Here is an 18,892-nt window from a genome sequence, read left to right as displayed (position 1 = left end):
GGGTGAAGGGCAGAGCTCAGCACAGGGGGGTTCTGTGCTGTGGGGCAGGGCTGGGGGGGGCAGGTCATGCAAAGTGAGGCTAGCAGGGGTCCCATGGGGGGTGGAAGCATCTCCACGGCCTGCTGGGAGCTGTGTCAGTACTGCTCCCGGACCTGCCAGACCAAGGGACACCATGTGGGGGGTCACCCCACAAGGGACAGTGCCAGGTGGGGAGGGATAGCTCAGTGGTTTGAGCATTGGCCTGCTTAAACCTAGGGTTATGAGCTCAATCCTTGAGGGGGCCACTTAGGGAGCTGGGGCAAAATCAGTACTTGGTCCTGCTAGTGAAGGCAGAGGGCTGGACTCAATAACCTTTCCAGCTCTATGACATAGGTATATCTCCATTTATTTTTATTATTATTATTATCTCCCCACGAGGGGCAGCATGCAGGGGGGTCTCACCCACATGGAGACTGAGTAAAGGGGGTCTCTCTCCCTCATGTCCACCCAGTACCTGGTCCCTGAGCAGTCATTTTGTTTTCATGTGTCATCATTTTTTATTTTTATTATGGCTGGGGCCTCAAAAGCTGGAAGTGGCCCGGGCCTCCCTGGACCTCTGAGAGGGCTTGCTGCTGCCCCTGCTCCCTGTGGCAAGGTGGCCACATCTCCCTGCCTGGAGGCTTGCTCCCAGGTGCAGCCCTATGCATTTGCTGTAGTTGGTATCAGGGCCATCCCCAGCTCTGATCCCCCGGGCATTGTGTCCTCTGTCCCAGCTGGGTCTCCCTGCTCAGCCCTGGGAGAGCTCGCAGGCCCCATGCTGCTTCCCACTTCCAGGGAGCCCTGGCCAGTGAGCCAGAAACTCAAATGTCTGAGTCCTTGCTTCCAGGATAGGGCCCCCGAATCAGTGCGTGTGCTCTGCGTTCTTTGTCCCCAGCCATCATATTTCCATTTCGCTGTATTCAAACGCAGCCTGTTTGCATGCACTCAGCTTACCAAGCGATCGAGATCGCTCCGTGCCAGTGACCTATCCTTTCGTTATTCACCGTGCCCCAATTTGTGTGACAGCTGCCAACTTTAGCAGTGACATTTTTCTCTGGGTCATTGATACACACGTTAAATAGCGTAGGGCCAAGAACAGAGCCCTTTGGGATCAACTGGAAACACATCCACTCGATGACAATTCCCCATTCATGGTTCCATTTTGAGCCCTATCTGCCAGCCAGCATTTAATCCATTCATCACGTGTCCTGTTAACTTTATATCATTCTAGTTTTTTACTCAAAGTGTCGTTCTGTCCCAAGTCAAAGGTCTTGCATGCATCTAAGAACCTTACATCATCACTGTGACCTTTAGCAGCCAAACTTGTCACCTCATCACACAGACTCTTGGGAAGGTACAGGTGACAGTGCTGGCTTCCCAGGGGTTACTGTGGGAGCTGGAGGAGCCCACTGCTAGGAGAGGATCATTATGGAAGCCAACAGCAGGGTTAGCCAGAGTGAGTGGTGTCATTATGGAGGCATCCCCAGCCCACAGTGCCCACATCTTGCATTGTTCCATGTGATCTACTAGCCGGGATCTGAGCAGAGCCAAGGCCAGTGCTGCCATCAAGCCCTTTGCTCTGCCAACAGCAGGCAGAGGGGGCATGGACTGGTGCCAGTTTGCCTTTTACAGTCAAGCTGGGGGTGGTTTCTGGGGCACATTCTTCTTACATTGCTGATAATGCCCCTCACCCCCCTGCTCAGCATTATCCTGCCCTCTCCAACTCTCTGCCATGCCTACCCCACAGCCACCTGGCTCCGGACACACAGGCCCTACCTTCAGAAGGGCACAGTGGGTCCCTCGAGGGAGGCAGCCTTCCTCAGAGAGTCACCTAGCACTGGGTGTCCTGCGGCACTCAGAGTCCCTGCTGTCTGCCCTCGGATGAAAGGTCCAGTACAAGGACATGTTAGTTCATACGTCATGTGTCCAACTAGGGTTGCCAACTTTCTAATCGCACAAAACCAAACTCCCTTGTCCTGCTCTCTGCCCCACCCCTTCTCCAAGGCCCTGCTCCCGCTCACTCCATCCCCACTCGCGCTCCCCCACCCTCACTCACTTGCTCATTTTCACCGGGCTGGGGCAGGGGGTTGGGGTGTGGGAGAGGGTGAGGGCTCCAGCTGGGGAAGTGGGCTCGGGGTGGGGCCAGAAATGAGGGGTTCAGAGTGTGGGAGGGGGCTCCGGGCTGGGTCAGGGAGTTAGAGTGAGGGAGGGGGTGTGGGCTCCAGCTGGGGGTGCGGGCTCTGGGGTGGGGTCAGGTATGAGGGGTTTGGGGTGCAGGAGGGGATTCCAGGCTGGGGGTAGGGCTGAGGGGTTCAGCGTGTGAGAGGGGGCCCCAGGATGAGGCAGGAGGTTGGTGTGTAGGAAGGGATATGGGCTCCAGCTGGAGGTGCAGGCTCTAGGATGGGGCCAGGGATGAGGAGTTTGGAGTGCGCTCAGGACTGAGACGGGGGTTGGGGTGCAGGAGAGGGTTTGGGGTACAGGCTCCAGAAGGAAGTTTGGGTGTGAGAGGGGGAGAGGGGTGTGGGCTCCGGGCGGCACTGATCTCAGGCAGCTTCCGGAAGCAGCTGGCATGTTCGGCTCCTAGGCGGAGGCACAGACAGGTGGCTCCGTGCGCTACCTCTGCCTGCAGGCATCATCCCTGCAGCTCCCATTGGCCGCATTCCCGGCCAATGAGAGCTGCGCAACTGGCACTTGGGGCAGAGGCAGCACGTGGAGCCCCCGTGACCGTCCCTGCATCTAGGAGCTGAACATGCCGGCTGCCAGGTAGGGAGCCTGCCACCCCTGCGCCAACTGGACTTTTAACGCCCCGGCCAGTGGTGCCCACCGGAGTCGCCAGGGTCCTTTTTCGACTAGGTGTTTTGGTCGAAAACCAGACACCTGGCAACGCTATGTCCAATGCCAGCAGCACGGGGAGGGCCCAGGCCAATGTGGCAGCCAGCCATAGCTTAGGAGAGCCTCACAACATTCCTGACACAAGGGAATGTGTTTTAGGGATGGGAGCTTCAGGGTCTCGAGGATCTCCCATGTACCAGAACTGTCCTGAGACCTCTGTCCTGGAGGCCCCCAATGCCCAGCCCACCTCTTCAATTCCATAGCATTCTCTAGCCAATCCTTTGGGCCAGGATCGTGTCAAGTCAGGCAGCTGTGTCTCTTCCATTCCATGGCTTCCAGACAGGGCTGGCTCGGGCTCGGGGCCATGCAGCTTGTCTGAGCGAGTTCTTAGACACTGATTTGTGTTTTTAAAAAGGCAGGAGGCGGGGATATTAAACAGCCTAGTGTTTGCCCATCTCAGAGGCCACCGTCACCCACCAGCCTAGACATGCACACAGAGAACCACCTGTAACAAGGGCCCATGTGGGGCCTTGGCTCTTACTCAGCTTCCAAGCACACAAAAAATCTTCTTGCCTGAAGGTGTGGGTCATGGGAAACGGGTATCATAGGCCCCTAGCTCATTTCCTTGCAACCCCACCTAGCCAGGTGTCATCTGCAAATGTTATAAGCACACTCTCCACTCCATTCTCTAAGTCATTCACTCAGTTGTTTTCGCCGTCTCTTGCTTGCACCACTTTCAAATCTCCTCTTAATAGTGATCTATCTGGTCAATATATAGCCTATCCACACTTGAAATATTCTGCTGTAAATAAGTAGCTTATCTACACTTGAAATCTTCTACTGTAAATGTGTACACAAATGCTGAATGGTACACAAATGCTGAAAAGACTTAAAATGAAGGAATCATAGAATATCAGGGTTGGAAGGGACCTCATGAGGTCATCTAGTCCAACCCCCTAATAGATTTTTACCCCAGTTCCCTAAATGGTCCCCTTAAAGATTGAACTCACAACCCTGGGTTTAGCAGGCCAATGCTCAAACCACTGAGCTATCCCCCCCCCAATAGAATACTAATTAAGAACACAAAATGACACAATCAGACAGGTTATTATCCTTATCACCAAATCAAAACTCAAGCATGCAAGGTATAATATAACAAGCTGAGCTGAAGACAAAGGGATGACATATATATATATATATATATATATATAGAGAGAGAGAGAGAGAGAGAGAGAGAGAGAGAGAGAGAGAGAGAGAGAGAGAGAGAGAGAGAGAGAGAGAGAATAAACACAGACATGGATACAGACAGAGGGATAATGTCCAAAAATTTCAAACGTGTGTCCTCACAAAACTCACTGTACAAGATTGTCCTCACAAATTTTCACCTTGAATCTGGGCCTATAGACTACGAAAGCCTATGATGATGGCCAAACTACCGAGCTAGGGCTCAACCAACCAACCAGTCACCTCTTTTAGCTACCATATGAAGATAATAATGAGGAATTCTCACACATAAATAATTCCTTAGTCAACTAGACGTAAAACTATAAAGACACTAAAATGTAACAATTCTCTACCTTTCAACACACACTTGATCCAGCACCTGCCACTAGTAGTGGTTTGTTTATATAATCAGCTGATCTGAGAGGACACATTCATCATGGTCTAATCTTGTGCCATCAGAACCGCTATATTTTTAATTAATACTTATGAACATCTTTAACTCTTTAATATGACAAAATCTAGAGAACAGACCCCTGCATCATCCTCTCAGCAAACACCCAGGTGCTCTGCCCAGCTGATCCTTCTCCTCATGGATCACGTGGGACCAGCCTCCATGGGAGAAGGGTTAGGTACACCCATTATTCTCTCTGTTCCTAGCAGGCTGCCCATCCTTCCCAGGTGATTTACACTATCCACAGAGAAGTCATCAGCTCCCCCAAAATGCAGCCAGCTCTGGAGCGGGACATGGCAGCTCTGTATAATAAGATTACAGCCAGGGTGCAGGACGGCTAAGCAAAGGAGACAATGTCCCCACCACAGCACAGGGAGCACGGCTGATGGACAGCGTAAAGTGATCCACGTTGGAGCCTTAATGAGCTCTAGTGTTTGGGGCCAGACTTTTCCATCTGAGCAGGCCAAGGCCTGCCCGCACCACAGCCTTGCCCTGCCGATGCCTGGCGAGCACCACAGCCCTGGCTGTACCACAGCCCTGCCCGTGCCAAGGCCATGCCCATCCTGAGGCCAGGCCCGTGCCAAGGCCTGCTTATGCCAAGGCCCTGCCCGTGCCACAGCCCTGCCCGTACCAAAGCCCTGCCGGTGCCAAAGCCCCGCCCACGCTAAGACCAGCCCACACCATAGTCCTGCTTGTGCCAAGGCCCAACCCACGCCAATGCCCCACCCGCACCAAAGTCTGTCCACGCCAAGGCCTGCCTGTGCTAAGACCTGCTCTGCATGCTAGGAACTGCATTTTGACCACCAGGCACTGCTCACTGGGTCAGCTGAATTCCTTGTGCTCTCTGCCTTCCGCAGCCTTCCTGGCAGGCCAGCGCCCCCCAGTGGCCGGTCTGAGGGGCACAAGAGGGAAGGCAAGCTGGGGAGCGAGGGCCAGCCCAGCTCTGCACATTTCAGCGATCTGGGTCTGGTGAAGGAGCGAGGGTTGGGGCTGCTCAGGCATTGGCCAGCAACTAACCAATCTTGGCATGAGGCTGGGGGCAGGTGGGCTGAGGCACACCCTGGGCTCTCCGGGGGGTGCAGGCAGTGGGGCAGGCCTGAGTCTGATCTCAAACTAGTTTCCCCTGAGGTAATGCTACTGCTCTCAGTGGAGTCGCTGCTGACTGACGCCAGCATCATGGTGAGCGGATCGAGCCGGCGCCAGCCTGCTCCGTGTTGGCATTAAGCAGCTGGAGTGAGGTGAGGCAATCGCTGGCCCAGCTCCAAGGGGAGGAGGAGAGCACATGCAGAGCGGGGCTCCAGCAATGAGCAACCACCCACCCCAGGGTGCGGGAGAGGCAGCCCGGACCCAACCAGGGCTCAGGACGGCAGACGCACAGTGTCCATCTGTGCCCAGTGAGGGGAAGGGGAGCTCTGGGCTAAAGCGAAGGAAGGGAAAGTTCAAGAAAGACTTGGACAAACTCTCTGGAGCCAGCGCGAGGGGCGCTTTCTGTGTGTATGTGTGTGTGTGTGTGTGTGTGTGTGTATGAGGGGCACTGTGTGTGTGTGTGTGTGTGAGAGAGAGAGAGAGAGGGGTGCTGGGTGCGTGTCTGTGGGGCAGTGCTGTGTGTATGTGCACACACGTGTGAGGGGCGCTCTGTGTGTGTGTGCGCGCGTGGGGGGGGGGGCATTGTGTGCGCATGTGTGAGGGGTTCTGTGTGTGTACCAAATAAGGCCAGGCGCAGCTGGAGGGGACTGGGTCTGGGGTGTGAGTCACCCCGCTGGCCGGTCCCGGCTCTGCCTGGACATGCTATCTGTGACCCGAGTTTATCAGCACTACTTGTCCTCGCCTCAAGGGAGCGGGGGATCCAGAGTTGGAGGCATTCTGGGGCCTGTCCCTGGCTGCTCAGGGGCCATGTACTGGGTGGACATGAGGGAGAGGAGACACCCCCACCCACTCAGTCTCTATGTGGGTGAGACTCCCCCTGCATGCTGCCTGTCGTGGGGAGATCCTGCCCCACACTGTCCCTTGTGGGGTGACCCCCCTGCATGCTACCCCTTGGTCTGGCAGGGTGGGAAGCAGTACTGCCATAGCTCCCAGCAGGCCATGGAGATGATCTGCCTCCCCTGTCCCACAGCACAGAACCCCCCTGTGTAGAGCTCTGCCCTTCACCCCTCCCAGCACACCTGACATGGGGAAAGTCTCTTACCCTTGTCCCCCGTCCCCGGGGACTTGAGGCCACTGCTTGGTGGCTGCTGCCCCAGCCCTTCCCAGGAAGCAGCTGCAGACAAGGCATCACTCTGCCCTGCTCTGGACTTGGTACTGTGCCGGGCTGGAAGGTTGAGTGGGGGGCTCCTGTGGGGCGAGGAAGCAGCTGCCCCCACCCTGGCTGTCCTGCCAGAGCGGTGAACAGGCAGTGGGCTGGGTGTACTGAACACAGAGCCTCCTAAGGCTGGGTGCTGTTCAGCGCCCCAAAGCCTGGTACCCTGGCTCCCCAACCCTCCCAGGGCAGACGTCTGCTGGGACCTTTGGGGCCTTTTGCTGCTATGGGGCTGAGGAACGTCTCATGGGCGGAGACACGGGTGCATCTGGGAAGCATGCAGCAGTCTCTGACTTGCCAACTCCTGCCCGTCACCCAGGGTGGTTATATTTCTGAGCTGGCCCATTCCACTGTCTGGCCAGTTGAAGTGGTGCTAACGGCCTTGGCAGGACCTGAGCTGCGCTGACTAAAACACTGGTGTGGGGCCCATAGCCAGAGCTTCTGGCTTTCCAGTCAGATGTGCTTCTCCCTGCTCTCAGCCTCCTTGGGGCTTACAGCACCCTGCCCTCAGGGGATCCCTGCCCTCAGGGGATCCCTGCTCCCACCAGTCCTATCTTCCCCCAAGGCCTATGAGAGCAGGGTGGGGGCAACAGTGGCTCCGCCACAGAGAGTGGCAGTCTCCAGGAAGCAGGAGTGTGAACACAAGCCACGCAGAGACACTGCACGGAGGCAACCTGGTTTGGCACCAGGGACTGAGCTCAGCACCAGTCCCATGGCAAAGCCAGGCGATGGGGAACCACAGGACCATGGTCTCTACCTGTGCTGCTGAGATTCTCTAGCGAGAACGTCCCTGGCCAGTGCACAGGTCCCTTCCGGAGCCCTGCTCTGGGGCAGATTGGACCCGGATATGGAATGATCCAGACCCAGAGCTGGGCTCCTGAGGCAGCAGATCCACTGGTCCACGTGCAGCAAAGCTGGGTGCTTTCTGTCATGCCCCACGGCAGTCCTTGTGCCACCCTGCAATGCCCGTCCTGGCGGGATGCACGCACATGCTAGGCAGAGGGATCACTGGTGAATGGACGCTGCCAGTCTCTGGGCTGAGAACTCGGGGAGACAGGTCCAGCAGGCACTGAAGTGACAACTGGAATCCAGCATGTGTCCACTGGATCTTAGTTATGCAGTGAGAGGCAATGTGCCTGAATGGGAGCAGTGTGGGCTGGGAATGCCAGGAAAGGCAGCTCGGTAGGGCATGGGACCATGTGGAATTTATCCTGTAACACACGCAGCTGGATCCATGTTTCTCAGCAGTAATAACATAGCAAAGCAAATCCAGCTGCTCCTAACCCTGTTAGCCAGCCAGCCCAGAGGGCAGAACAAATCGGTGCATGAGAGAGGAATGTGGCTAGACGGAAAGGGGCCAGAGAGAAAGAGCAGCAGGTGCTGAGCCCCAACAGATGGACAGACACCCAGACAGAACGTGTCTCTGCGAGGTGTGGGAGGAGCTGATGGGCGGGCGATGGAGGCTGGGGATGTTGGTGGGGTGGAGGCAGGTTGACGCTTCCATACACTGCTGGGGAGGTGATGAGCCATGTCAGAGGCAGAGGTAGCCAGAGTTGGCCAGGAGGAGGCAGCAGCACCAAGGAATGAGAGACTGAGCATGGCAGAGGGTGGAGAGGAAACAGCAGGGTTTGGACGTGGCCTGAATACTGGGTCCAGTGGGCAGGTGGAGTCAGAGTCTGAATGATGGGGGGGCGGGGTAGTAGCCAGGAGGGTAGAGAATGAGGAGGTGCTGATCTCTGACCCACACCATGCACAGGTTCCACTGCTCCCAAACTGTGGGCAGCTGCTAGCACTCAGTGACGCTGGCAGGCACTGCTGGGGCTGTTCTCTCCTGTGGTCCGCGATCCCTCTGAACTCACCTGCGCCATCCTGTGCCCCGGGTGCTCTGCACTGCAGGTCACTCACTGCTCATCCCAGAGCTCGCACTAAACATGGTCCTGGCTGGATCTCAGGACTGGGGACCAAGGGGGATTCAGGGCTTGAATCTATGCCCCTCAGCAGCCCTGCATACTGCCCACCTGCTCCTGCCAGCTCCTCCCTGCCCACAGTCAGGGCTGCAGACCAGCCGCTGTGGCTCCTCCCAGCCTGCTCCTCCCCAAGCTCTCTGGCTCTCTCCCTGCTCAGGAAAGTGGCCCCAGGGTCCCTTTGCCCTTCTTTTCCCCAGGTGCCTCCATGGTCACCTAGGGGTGACCCTCTGCCTGTGATCTGCTGCCCATGATCCATGTGGTAGTGGCACAGACCCACTCCCATTGCAGCTGCCACCTGTCTGGGCACAGCATCTGCCCTCTGCTCAGGTTCTGCATGGCCCCTTGCTGCAGCATCAGGGCACCCACCGCTGCCAGGGGGGCTGGGGAGGCTGACCTCAGGGCCTCGCTCTCCTCCCGGAACCCAGCCCCAGCACAGCACAGGTGGGAACGCCACTCAGTGGCCTCCTGCATCCCAGTGCCCATGCAGTGCCAGTCACACCCCACGGGATGAGCGAAATATGCCACGTCCCCATCCCCATAGACCTCATCCACAGAGCCAACCATGCCCCTACCACTGAGACCCCACCCACAGAGACCGTCACATCCCCTAACACTCGGACCCCACCCACAGAGACGGTCACGCCCCCCTAATACATCCGAACCTGCCCACCCCCCAGCACTGCCTGAGACCCCATCCACATGGATCCCAGCCAATAGCCATACCCCTGCACCCTGACATTGTCTCCAGTGTCCTGCTGCCACGCACTGCCCTTGGGAAGTGTCCCCTGGGCTTATGACTCATTACACCTTCTGCACTCCCCCCTACAGCCTCTCCTGCCTGCCCACCCCAGGCAGCTTCCCAGGCAGAGCTGCTGCCAAACCCCACTGACGTGGGGAAGGGTGAGGGTGGGGTGTCAACCCCACTGTGCTCTCACTGGGCCCAGGTGACAGCACAACTGGCTGGGGCCCACCTGCCCAGCCCCAGCGCCTGCCCTCAGCTGGGGACGAGAACCAGGCTCTGTGCTAACAGTGTTAGTGCCTGGTCCCCTCGGGGCTGCAGCCCTGGATGGCAGCTGAATGGAGCCCTGTGCTCACGAGGGTCTGAGGCTGGCGCCAGGGCGTTCCCAGCCCTGTGACTGTAACACCCACACCAATGTGACCCCCACCATGCAGGGCGCTGAGCAGGGCAGACAGCCCAGCCACGGTGCCCCTTGGCTACCTGTCCTCCCCTCCTGGAGTTCTGTGGGCCTCTGCCCATGCCTGGGGGACACCAGCCTGTGCCACAGGCTCAGCTTTCCACACCAGGGCAGTGACAGCTGGGTGATGCCTGGCTGTCCAGACCCACCAGCAGCACCATCCTCTCCCACTCCTGCACTGCCCCCTGGCAGATTGTGAGCAGCAACTGCTGTCTCTCTCAGATGCACAGTTAGTAATAAGCAGGAATCCTAGTTTTCTGTGATAAAAAACAAAATTCTCTGATAAACAACCATAAAAATCCACATTTTTTCCATGATTAAAATGAAACACTGACCTTTAGTTTCCCTAGTCGCAACATATACAAGTCTCAGGTGAACACAATATTTTATTGATATACAGCAGAGCCCCGTTTATCCGAGCCTCCATTGCACAGCTCTCCGTATTAACTGAACCACCAGCCACCTGGTGCTGACAATGGTGGGGTCTGGGGAGCTCAGCCTCCCACCACCTGAGCCCCAGCCCCCTGAGCCCTAGCCACTGTCAGCCCCAGGCTGCTGGTGGTTTGGTTAACATGGGGCTCTGGTTAACGGAGGCTCCGATAAATGGTTCTATTGTATGCCAATTTAAAGCACATTCAAAAATCAACCCCAAGAGGGGGAGGTTGTGCGCACTGAATAAGTGACACTGGTGCTGTCAGTGAAGTTTAGTTCATAGTTAATGGATGTTTTCATTTTTTCACAAAATGTAAAAACTAAAGATTCGCTGTAAAAATGCACATTCTGCATTTCTCTGTGGCAAACAGATTTCTAGGCTCCTGGGTAATAAGTTCCACTGGGCCCTGGCATGGCTGCCTGCAGACTCAAGGGGTGAAGTCCAGTAGCTCTCCACTGGAGATCTGCAGCCCCTCTCATGTGAGCTAGCAGACCTCCCTCCCCAGGCACCTTCCCCTCACCAGCCCCCCCTCGCCCGGGAATCCCCCCTACATCCTGCCTGGCCAAAGGCCCTCCCTAGCTGCACAGGGAATTGGGCCTTTCCCTATTTCCTGCCCCCTCGCTGCACTGACTGGCACATGGAAGATCCCAGACATCACAGGGGGATGTTTCAAGTACAGAGGCAGGAGAATTTGTATTACTCCTGTAAGAGGTGAGTCAGGATTTGACCTGCTGCCGATTCCCATGTCAAAGAGGAGCCCTTCCCTGCGCCTCTGGGGCTGCCCAGCTGGCCCTGGGAGGAAGTGCCTAATGGTCACAATGAGATTTGAGATGCACAGCTCAGTGAGCTTTTCCCACTTCTGCCAGAATTTAGCTAGGAAAAGAACCTGTGATCATTTGTAGACAAAGGCAGTACCTTGCCGCTGACCCACATAGGCCACCACATGGTTAACCAATTGGCCATATGGCATGAGTGTGTAAATAATTAGTGGGTCATGTAAAATTATAGGTGATAGAACTTTCACCGTGCCTGCAAGAGCTTCAAAGCTAAGATCACACGAGCAGCTAGTAAGGCCTTCATGACACTGCAGAGTTTTGTCAGCAAAAGTTTTGTCAACGATCAAAAAGCGCTGAAAGAAAATTGTTGTTTCATGTTCACACCGTCTTTCTCTGTTGGCAGAGTGCATCCACACTTGGGCAGTAGCACTGACAGTGAGAACAGTGTACAGTGGGTAGCTATCCCACACTTCTGCCCCAGGTCTTCTAGGAAGGTGGAGTGGATTGCAGCGCATCATGGGTCTGGGCTCAATGTCCCATGATGCTTTCCACCCCAGCATTCCATGAGCTTCCATCTTCGGTTTGTGGCATTTTTCAACAGCCCTTGTTTGCTGTTCACCTCGCCATCTCTGTGTGAAAGGATGGGTCCCCCACTGCTCTCCACTGCTCTGCTAGCTGTCAGTAGCACATCGCGAATGGCAGTGCAGTTAATCATGAACTTCTGAACTCAGCAGGATTCACACTTGCCTGACATCGATAGGGGCAGTGTTTCCCCCAGGAATTTAAATGAGGGCGGGGGGGGGGGTTTCAAAAATACAAGGTGGGGGGTGAGGACCGATGAGGGGTGAGACGGTTAGAGTGAAGGTGGGCTGTATGGCACCATAGTAAAAACTGAAAAATGTTTCACAACCATTTTATTAGCTTTAACTCATGTTTTTAAATCACACAAAGTAAAGTTGACTACACAAGCCTACTATGAAGCACTATATCTACATCTTTCTTGGTTTCTTGTAATTTTGCACAACTCTGTTAATGAACTTCTTGAATGCAGTGTGTTCATTTTTGGTGGCTTTTCATTTCCAGTACTTCCAGTCCTTCATGATATGCTCATGATCATGCAGAAGGTGACTTCTTTCAGAACACAAAATTCTATTCAATGAGGAAAAAGAATGCTCAACTGTAGCTGTTGTGACTGGGAGTAGAAAGAGATGAATTCCTATTTTTTTTCATCCCATGAAACATAGCACAAAGATTGGGTCAAACCACTAGTGATGATAAAGAAGTTGAAGTCAAATCTTTATTCGTTCATCATATGATATTTATTGTGTTCAAATTCTCTATTCTGTCCTGATCACATGGCAGCCCCATTGCAGGTAGTGCCTCACTCCACTCAACTGTCAGTGTTTTATAAGACAGGCATCTGTAAAAGCTACGTAGAGTTTGATCTAAAGCCCTGCTCGGAGCTGGGCTTGGGGAGACAACTACCTGCAAAGCTAGAACAGCCCAATGCTGGCTTGTCCCTGGCCTTGGCATGGCTGATCAGAGCGTGTGCTGGGCCTGTGTTTCTACACTGCTCAGGCTGCAAGTGAGAGGCAACCCCAGAGCCAGCCGCTACCTGTTCTTTCGGTGCTGCTCTCTTCTTTCCCCTCGGGGATGTTTTTGGTTTGATTTGTCTCCTATAAAAAAATGGGTTAGACTTTATCCCCATCTCATCCCAGGTCACTGCTCCCTGTTCTCCAAAGCCCAGATATGACCATCTGCGAGCTGGCCAGACAGTGGCTCTCCTAGAAAACATTCTCCAGTTAAAGGGCCCGGGAACAAGGGACTGTGTCATAGCAAAAGCCTGACTCAGCACTTTGCATGTCATAGAATCATAGAATATCAGAGTTGGAAGGGACCTCAGGAGGTCATCTAGTCCAACCCCCTGCTCAAAGCAGGACCAATCCCCAACTAAATCCCCAAATCTCTCCCTCAAGGATTGAACTCACAACCCTGGGTTTCAAAGGCTTTAGCTGTTTTTCTGACTCTTCAGTGCAAGTTCTACAGGTTGTGAATGGTGCATGTTGCCGTGGACCTGAGCAGGCTGAGATTATGGTACGTCAGGCTCCAGACAGTGTGCATCAGTTCTTCAGTGTAAGTATGCTGCAGGGAGAGGTGCATGGAACTCTAGGCCCATTGACCCCAGCAACACTAGCCCAGTGGTTAGCCCAGGCCACGCATACATGGCCCCCAGGAGAGTCGGCGCCTGAATGACAATGATGCAGGGACAAAGCCCCTTGGAGATAGTTTAGGGACTTCACAGCCATACGGACATTTACCCGCTGGGGTTTAATGACAAAAACAGCCCTATATAGACACTGCCCCCCTGTGGAGTATTATCACAGTGCTGCAGCGACATTTCCCCCGGGAAGTATTATTGCAGTGCTGCAGAGACACTGCCTCCCTTTGGTAGGATGAAGGTCTAACCGATGTGCAGATACACAACCCACCGTGGGTATTACCGCAGTGTGGCAGAGACACTGCCCCCCTGTGGGGGTATCGCAGTGCTGCAGCAACACTGCCCCCTTGTGGTGGATTCTTGTCTCTACATTCCTGGGCTGTCTCTGACTTTGCTCCAGCGCAGGCTGGCTGCTGACCTGGCCTGGTGCATGTTCACATTCACCCTGTGGGGCCGTGTGCGTCTCTTCCCTCTGGGCTCTGCTACAGCCTTGGCTTACTCAGGGTGGCCAGGGGCTCTGCTAGCACTGCCCTGCTGCCCCCACCCCGCTCGCGGTGCCCGGCTCCTGGAGCTGTGAAAGGGCCCAGGGTCGGCTGCATGGGGTGTGGCTCCACCATGACAGGGCAGCTCTAGGAGTCATGTCAGTTATTGCAAAGAGAGGAGGGAATTATTGGCCGAGTCCTGCCGGAGATGGGCATAGAGCAGTTTCACAATCTGCCTCCTCTGGGTCGATATGGCCATGCAGGGGGTGACTGTTTATTGAAGCCCAGGAACTTTTGGTGGCAGGGAGCTGAAACCCCCATGAGCTGGGTGTGTGTTGGGGGTGAAGGCTGCTCCCCTGTGCCCTGCCTGGGATCCCTTGAATGGTGACGTTCACCCTCCCCAGAGCTGCATTATTGGCTTGTGGCCCAGAGGCAAATATTTGCCCAGTGGAGGGGATGGGGGATGGGGACTCAGGGCACAGCCCTGCTTGGCCAGTCCAACCTCTGCCAGAGCGTTTCTGTACAGGCTCCGCGACAGTCCCTGAGGCTGACAGCACAGCAGGATGATGCAGGCCAGAGCAGTGCTGCTGCTTGCCCTGGCCTGTGCCCTCAGCACAGGTAGGAGTGCCCGCCTGAGGCAGCCAGGGCCTGCTGTGAGCCTGCCCTCTCAGTGGAGCAGGGACTAGGGCAGAGGGGCCCCTCTCAGGCTGACACAGGGCCCAACACTCGCCTCTCCCTCCTGCAGCTCAGTGCTGCTGGCAGCTGCCCTGCTGAGGAGGTCTGGGGGCAGGCAGCCGAGAGTAGGGTCCAGGGGAGACCCTGGGGAAAAGCCCCATCAGGCAGGGCAGGAACAGCCTCTCTCCCCTTAGTGCTCAAGCCCCACAGAGCAAAGGACTCTGACCAGCATAGCTGGGTCATGGCCCCAGCCGAGAGAGAGGTGGACAGCAGCGAGCAGCGGTGCCCCTGAGTGGGCCCAGGCCATGGGCTCTGTGGGGCAGGGATGCTGGCAGAGCCAGTAGGGCAGTGGCCCAGTCACTGGCTGCAGTCTCAGATGTGCTCTGTCCTGGCTCGGTTGGCTGGGGCTCTGGCTCGGTTTTCCCTGTCTTTGGGCAAAGACGTGCTGAGACATCTGAGACAGTTTCTGGGGCAGGGTGTGGAGTGCGGGGGTCTGGAATCAGGGCCCCCAGGTGCTGAGGAGCTCCCATTGGCACCCCACGCTTGGACCTGGCCTGGCACTTAACAGGCCAGTCAGACTATGGCTGGGAATTTTAGTTGATACAAAACACAGCTTGAAACAGCCCCTTGCTGCAGCCATAGATGTGCCCCAGTCACACTGCCAGCCCCACTGCTGGCCACTCTGCCGGCCCGCCAGACCCTCTGCCTGCCCATCAGCCCCACTGTTGGCCCCTCTGCTGACACTACTGCCGGCCCACCAGCCCGACTGCTGGCCCTTCTGCCAGCCCACCAGCCCCACTGATGGCCCTGCTGTCTGTCCATAGCTTTGCTGCCTGCCCAGGCACCTCTGCCTCCCTGGCCCCACTGCTTCGCTGGACCCCTCTTGGTTCCATGCTCAGGACAGGGAGAGAGGCCAAAGCTGGGCACCCCCAGCCATGTGGTTGCAGGGAGTGTGTCTCTCGCTGTGTCCCCCAGGGCAGCGGCGCTCCCCTCTGAATGACTTCCAGAGGCTCAAAGCTACCCAGCTGCTCTCCATGAGCCAGCAAGGCCCTGGCCCAGAGCAGGAGGAGCCTGCAGACACCGAGGAGTGTGCCAGGCGCTGCACTGTGCTGCTGGACTGCAGGTGAGTGGGGGAGGGGCCCAGCTAGGGGTGCACACGAGTGTGTGTGGCTATATGTGTGTGAGCTCCCCGTGTGATGCATGAGCGGGGCAACACTGCCTGCCTCAAGAGAGCCGCAGTCAGGAGTCAGATCCCAAAGTGCTAGCTCAGGAACGCAGGCTGCCCCACGTTTTGCACAGGCTGGCGATTATTGCCCCCCCTCCCGTGTGTGGGTGACAATCAGCATCACCCACTCTCCCAGATCTACTGGGGGAGGGAATTCTGTCCCCCGACTTCTGCCTGTCCCCAACCTCTAAATCAGTCCTTCCCCCCAACTCCCATCTGCTCCTCCTAGGGTTTCTCACCCCCCCTCTCGCAGGCCAAGGGCTCCAGAAGGACCCTTCTCCCCCTTCCCATGTGGTGGTGGGGAGTCCAGGGGCTGCTCACCCCCCCATCACTGCCCAGGTGGGAGCAGGGTGGCAGAGTCACTGTCAATGTTCCCTCTAATTTTTCCCATACATGTGCGGGATGAATTTTGTTATGTGCATCATCGGAGGGCACATAGGTCACTGTCCCATCCCCATTTCTCCTGGGGGGCCGTGAGCTGTTGGGCACGCGCACACACACACACACTCACCCCTTTGTGTTGCTGGGGTGAGGGAGAAGAACTCTGCCTGTAGCAGGTCTGATTGGCTGTTTGGGGCCAGGAGGCTAGTTTTTGTCTGTGTTTTGTTGTACTATGCCTAGCTGTGCTGCCACTTGCTTGTGTAAAGCAGCTATGGTCTCTATTAGGGTTTGTACCCATTCATCTGTTACCACCTTCCCAACCACCAACTTTCAGGCATGCTCATTTGCCTTCCAGTCATAAGTTCAAAGGGAGTGTACCCATGGAGCCGCTTAGAGTCATTAAGATGATTGGTAGCTTTTCATCCCAATCCCTCCCTGAGCTCTTTACTTGTTTTCTTAAAGCTTCCTTTAGCACGCGATTGGTTCGTTCAACTTGTCCAGAGGACTCAGGGTGTCCAGCTATGTGGAAATATTGCTTAATACCTAAAGCCTTACATAGCTCTTGCATAACATCTCCCACAAAATGGGATTCCAAATCTGAATCAATTACTCTGAGAATTCCCATTCTTGAGAAAACCATGTAAAAGAGCCTCTTAGCAGTGACCAAGGCAGTGTTGGTTTTAGTAGGGATGGCTTCCACCCATTTAGAGAAGGGATCTACTATTACCAGGCAGTATTTATTCCCTCTACTGGTGGTGAGTAAAGGGCCTATGTAATCTATGTGAATCCAGGACCAGGAACCCTATATTTTTTGGTGCTCCAATGCATTTTTTTGAACCTGGTGATCAGCATTAACCATGGTGCACTGCAGACAATTATCACAACACTGATTTATATCCGCTTTCATGCCTGGCCACCACCCTGTATCTTTAACCCTATTTAAAGTATCCTGTTTTCCTCTATGCCCTTGCTCATGTACAAGCAGAATCAGGTCCCCCTGTACCTGGCTCGGGACTATCCAGTGACTTTGACCATCTGCATCCACTGCCCACCAGACATCTCCAACCTGCTCAGTCCTGTCTTGGCTAAGGACTGGATCTCTGTATTCCCCATCTTGAAGGGTACTTAAGCCCAAGGTATCTATTCCTTTCTCTGTTCCATTCTATATGCATCCGAAGAAGTGGGCTGTAGCCCACGAAAGCTTATGGTCTAATAAATTTGTTAGTCTCTAAGGTACCACAAGTACTCCTGTTCCTTTCTCTGTTCAACCAAAGGGGGAGCCACACAGTGATTGCTCTGGCTGTCCAGTCAGAGTCAGTGTAAATAGTAACAGAAGTGTCCCAGGATTCATAAGCTAGGACAGCTCTAACTGCCTACACCTCGGCTGCTTGCGCAGAATGGAGGCGAGCTTGTCCTTGGCGCATCTCTCCCTCATTTACCCAGCTGGCTCCATACCCTGTTTGGGGATGACCCAAAGGTAGAAACTTGAGCCATCTGTAAACCACATTTCAAACCCCTTCTGTTTAGCGTCTGCAAACCTAATGCCTCCTTTGGCTGGCCACTCAAAAGTGTTTTACAAGGGGGCGGGAGCAGGTATGATCCTCTCCTTCTATAATTAGCCCATACAGGGCTGGTGAAACTGCATGTTCTTTTTAAACTTGATTCGGTTTACTAGGGTGAGGGTCCATTGAGAAATGCGAGGGTTAGAGACCTGGCTGTCCTGTAGTTTCCCTGATATCATAGAATCATAGAATATCAGAGTTGGAAGGGACCTCAAGAGGTCATCTAGTCCAACCCCCTGCTCAAAGCAGGACCAATTCCCAGCTAAATCATCCCAGCCAGGGCTTTGTCAAGCCGGGCCTTAAAAACCTCCAAGGAAGGAGATTCCACCACCTCCCTAGGTAACGCATTCCAGTGTTTCACCACCCTCCTAGTGAAATAGTTTTTCCTGATATCCAACCTGGACCTCCCCCACTGCAACTTGAGACCATTGCTCCTTGTTCTGTCATCTGCCACCACTGAGAACAGCCGAGCTCCATCCTCTTTGGAACCCCCCTTCAGGTAGTTGAAGGCTGCTATCAAATCCCCCCTCATTCTTCTCTTCTGGAGACTAAACAATCCCAGTTCCCTCAGCCTCTCCTCATAAGTCATGTGCTCCAGACCCCTAATCATTTTTGTTGCCCTCTGCTGGACTCTTTCCAATTTTTCCACATCCTTCTTGTAGTGTGGGGCCCAAAACTGGACACAGTATTCCAGATGAGGCCTCACCAATGTCGAATAAAGGGGAACGATCACGTTCCTCGATCTGCTGGCAATGCCCCTACTTATACAGCCCAAAATGCCGTTAGCCTTCTTGGCAACAAGAGCACACTGTTGACTCATATCCAGCTTCTCGTCCACTGTGACCCCTAGGACCTTTTCTGCAGAACTGCTACCTAGCCATTCGGTCCCTAGTCTGTAGCAGTGCATGGGATTTTTCCATCCTAAGTGCAGGACTCTGCACTTGTCCTTGTTGAACCTCATCAGGTTTTTTTCGGCCCAATCCTCTAATTTGTCTAGGTCCCTCTGTATCCGATCCCTACCCTCTAGTGTATCTACCACGCCTCCTAGTTTAGTGTCATCTGCAAACTTGCTGAGAGTGCAGTCCACACCATCCTCCAGATCATTAATAAAGATATTAAACAAAACCGGCCCCAGGACCGACCCTTGGGGCAC

General features: G+C 54.9%; 1 protein-coding gene across 9 annotated transcripts in view; it reads left to right on the top strand.

The window, feature by feature from the left end:
• The first annotated feature begins 14,387 nt into the window (after positions 1–14,387).
• MST1 (macrophage stimulating 1) overlaps positions 14,388–18,892 on the top strand; it is a 40,543-nt gene continuing 36,038 nt past the window's right edge. For 6 of the 9 annotated variants that reach the window (XM_054035376.1, XM_054035373.1, XM_054035374.1 and 3 more), the window contains exons 1-2: positions 14,392–14,514; positions 15,547–15,694. In XM_054035376.1, the coding sequence (XP_053891351.1) occupies positions 14,460–14,514; positions 15,547–15,694 (203 nt within the window). In that variant the 5' untranslated portion in view covers positions 14,392–14,459. Of the gene's footprint in view, positions 14,515–15,546; positions 15,695–18,892 lie in introns of all 9 variants that reach the window. The other 3 variants (XM_054035372.1, XM_054035369.1, XM_054035377.1) reach the window with 2 other exon arrangements.

Source organism: Malaclemys terrapin, chromosome 7 (assembly GCF_027887155.1).
Source record: "Malaclemys terrapin pileata isolate rMalTer1 chromosome 7, rMalTer1.hap1, whole genome shotgun sequence".
Taxonomy (NCBI): Eukaryota; Metazoa; Chordata; order Testudines; family Emydidae; genus Malaclemys; species Malaclemys terrapin.
The sequence above is the reverse complement of the archived record's forward strand: the minus strand, read 5'-3'. Positions and strand labels throughout refer to the sequence as shown.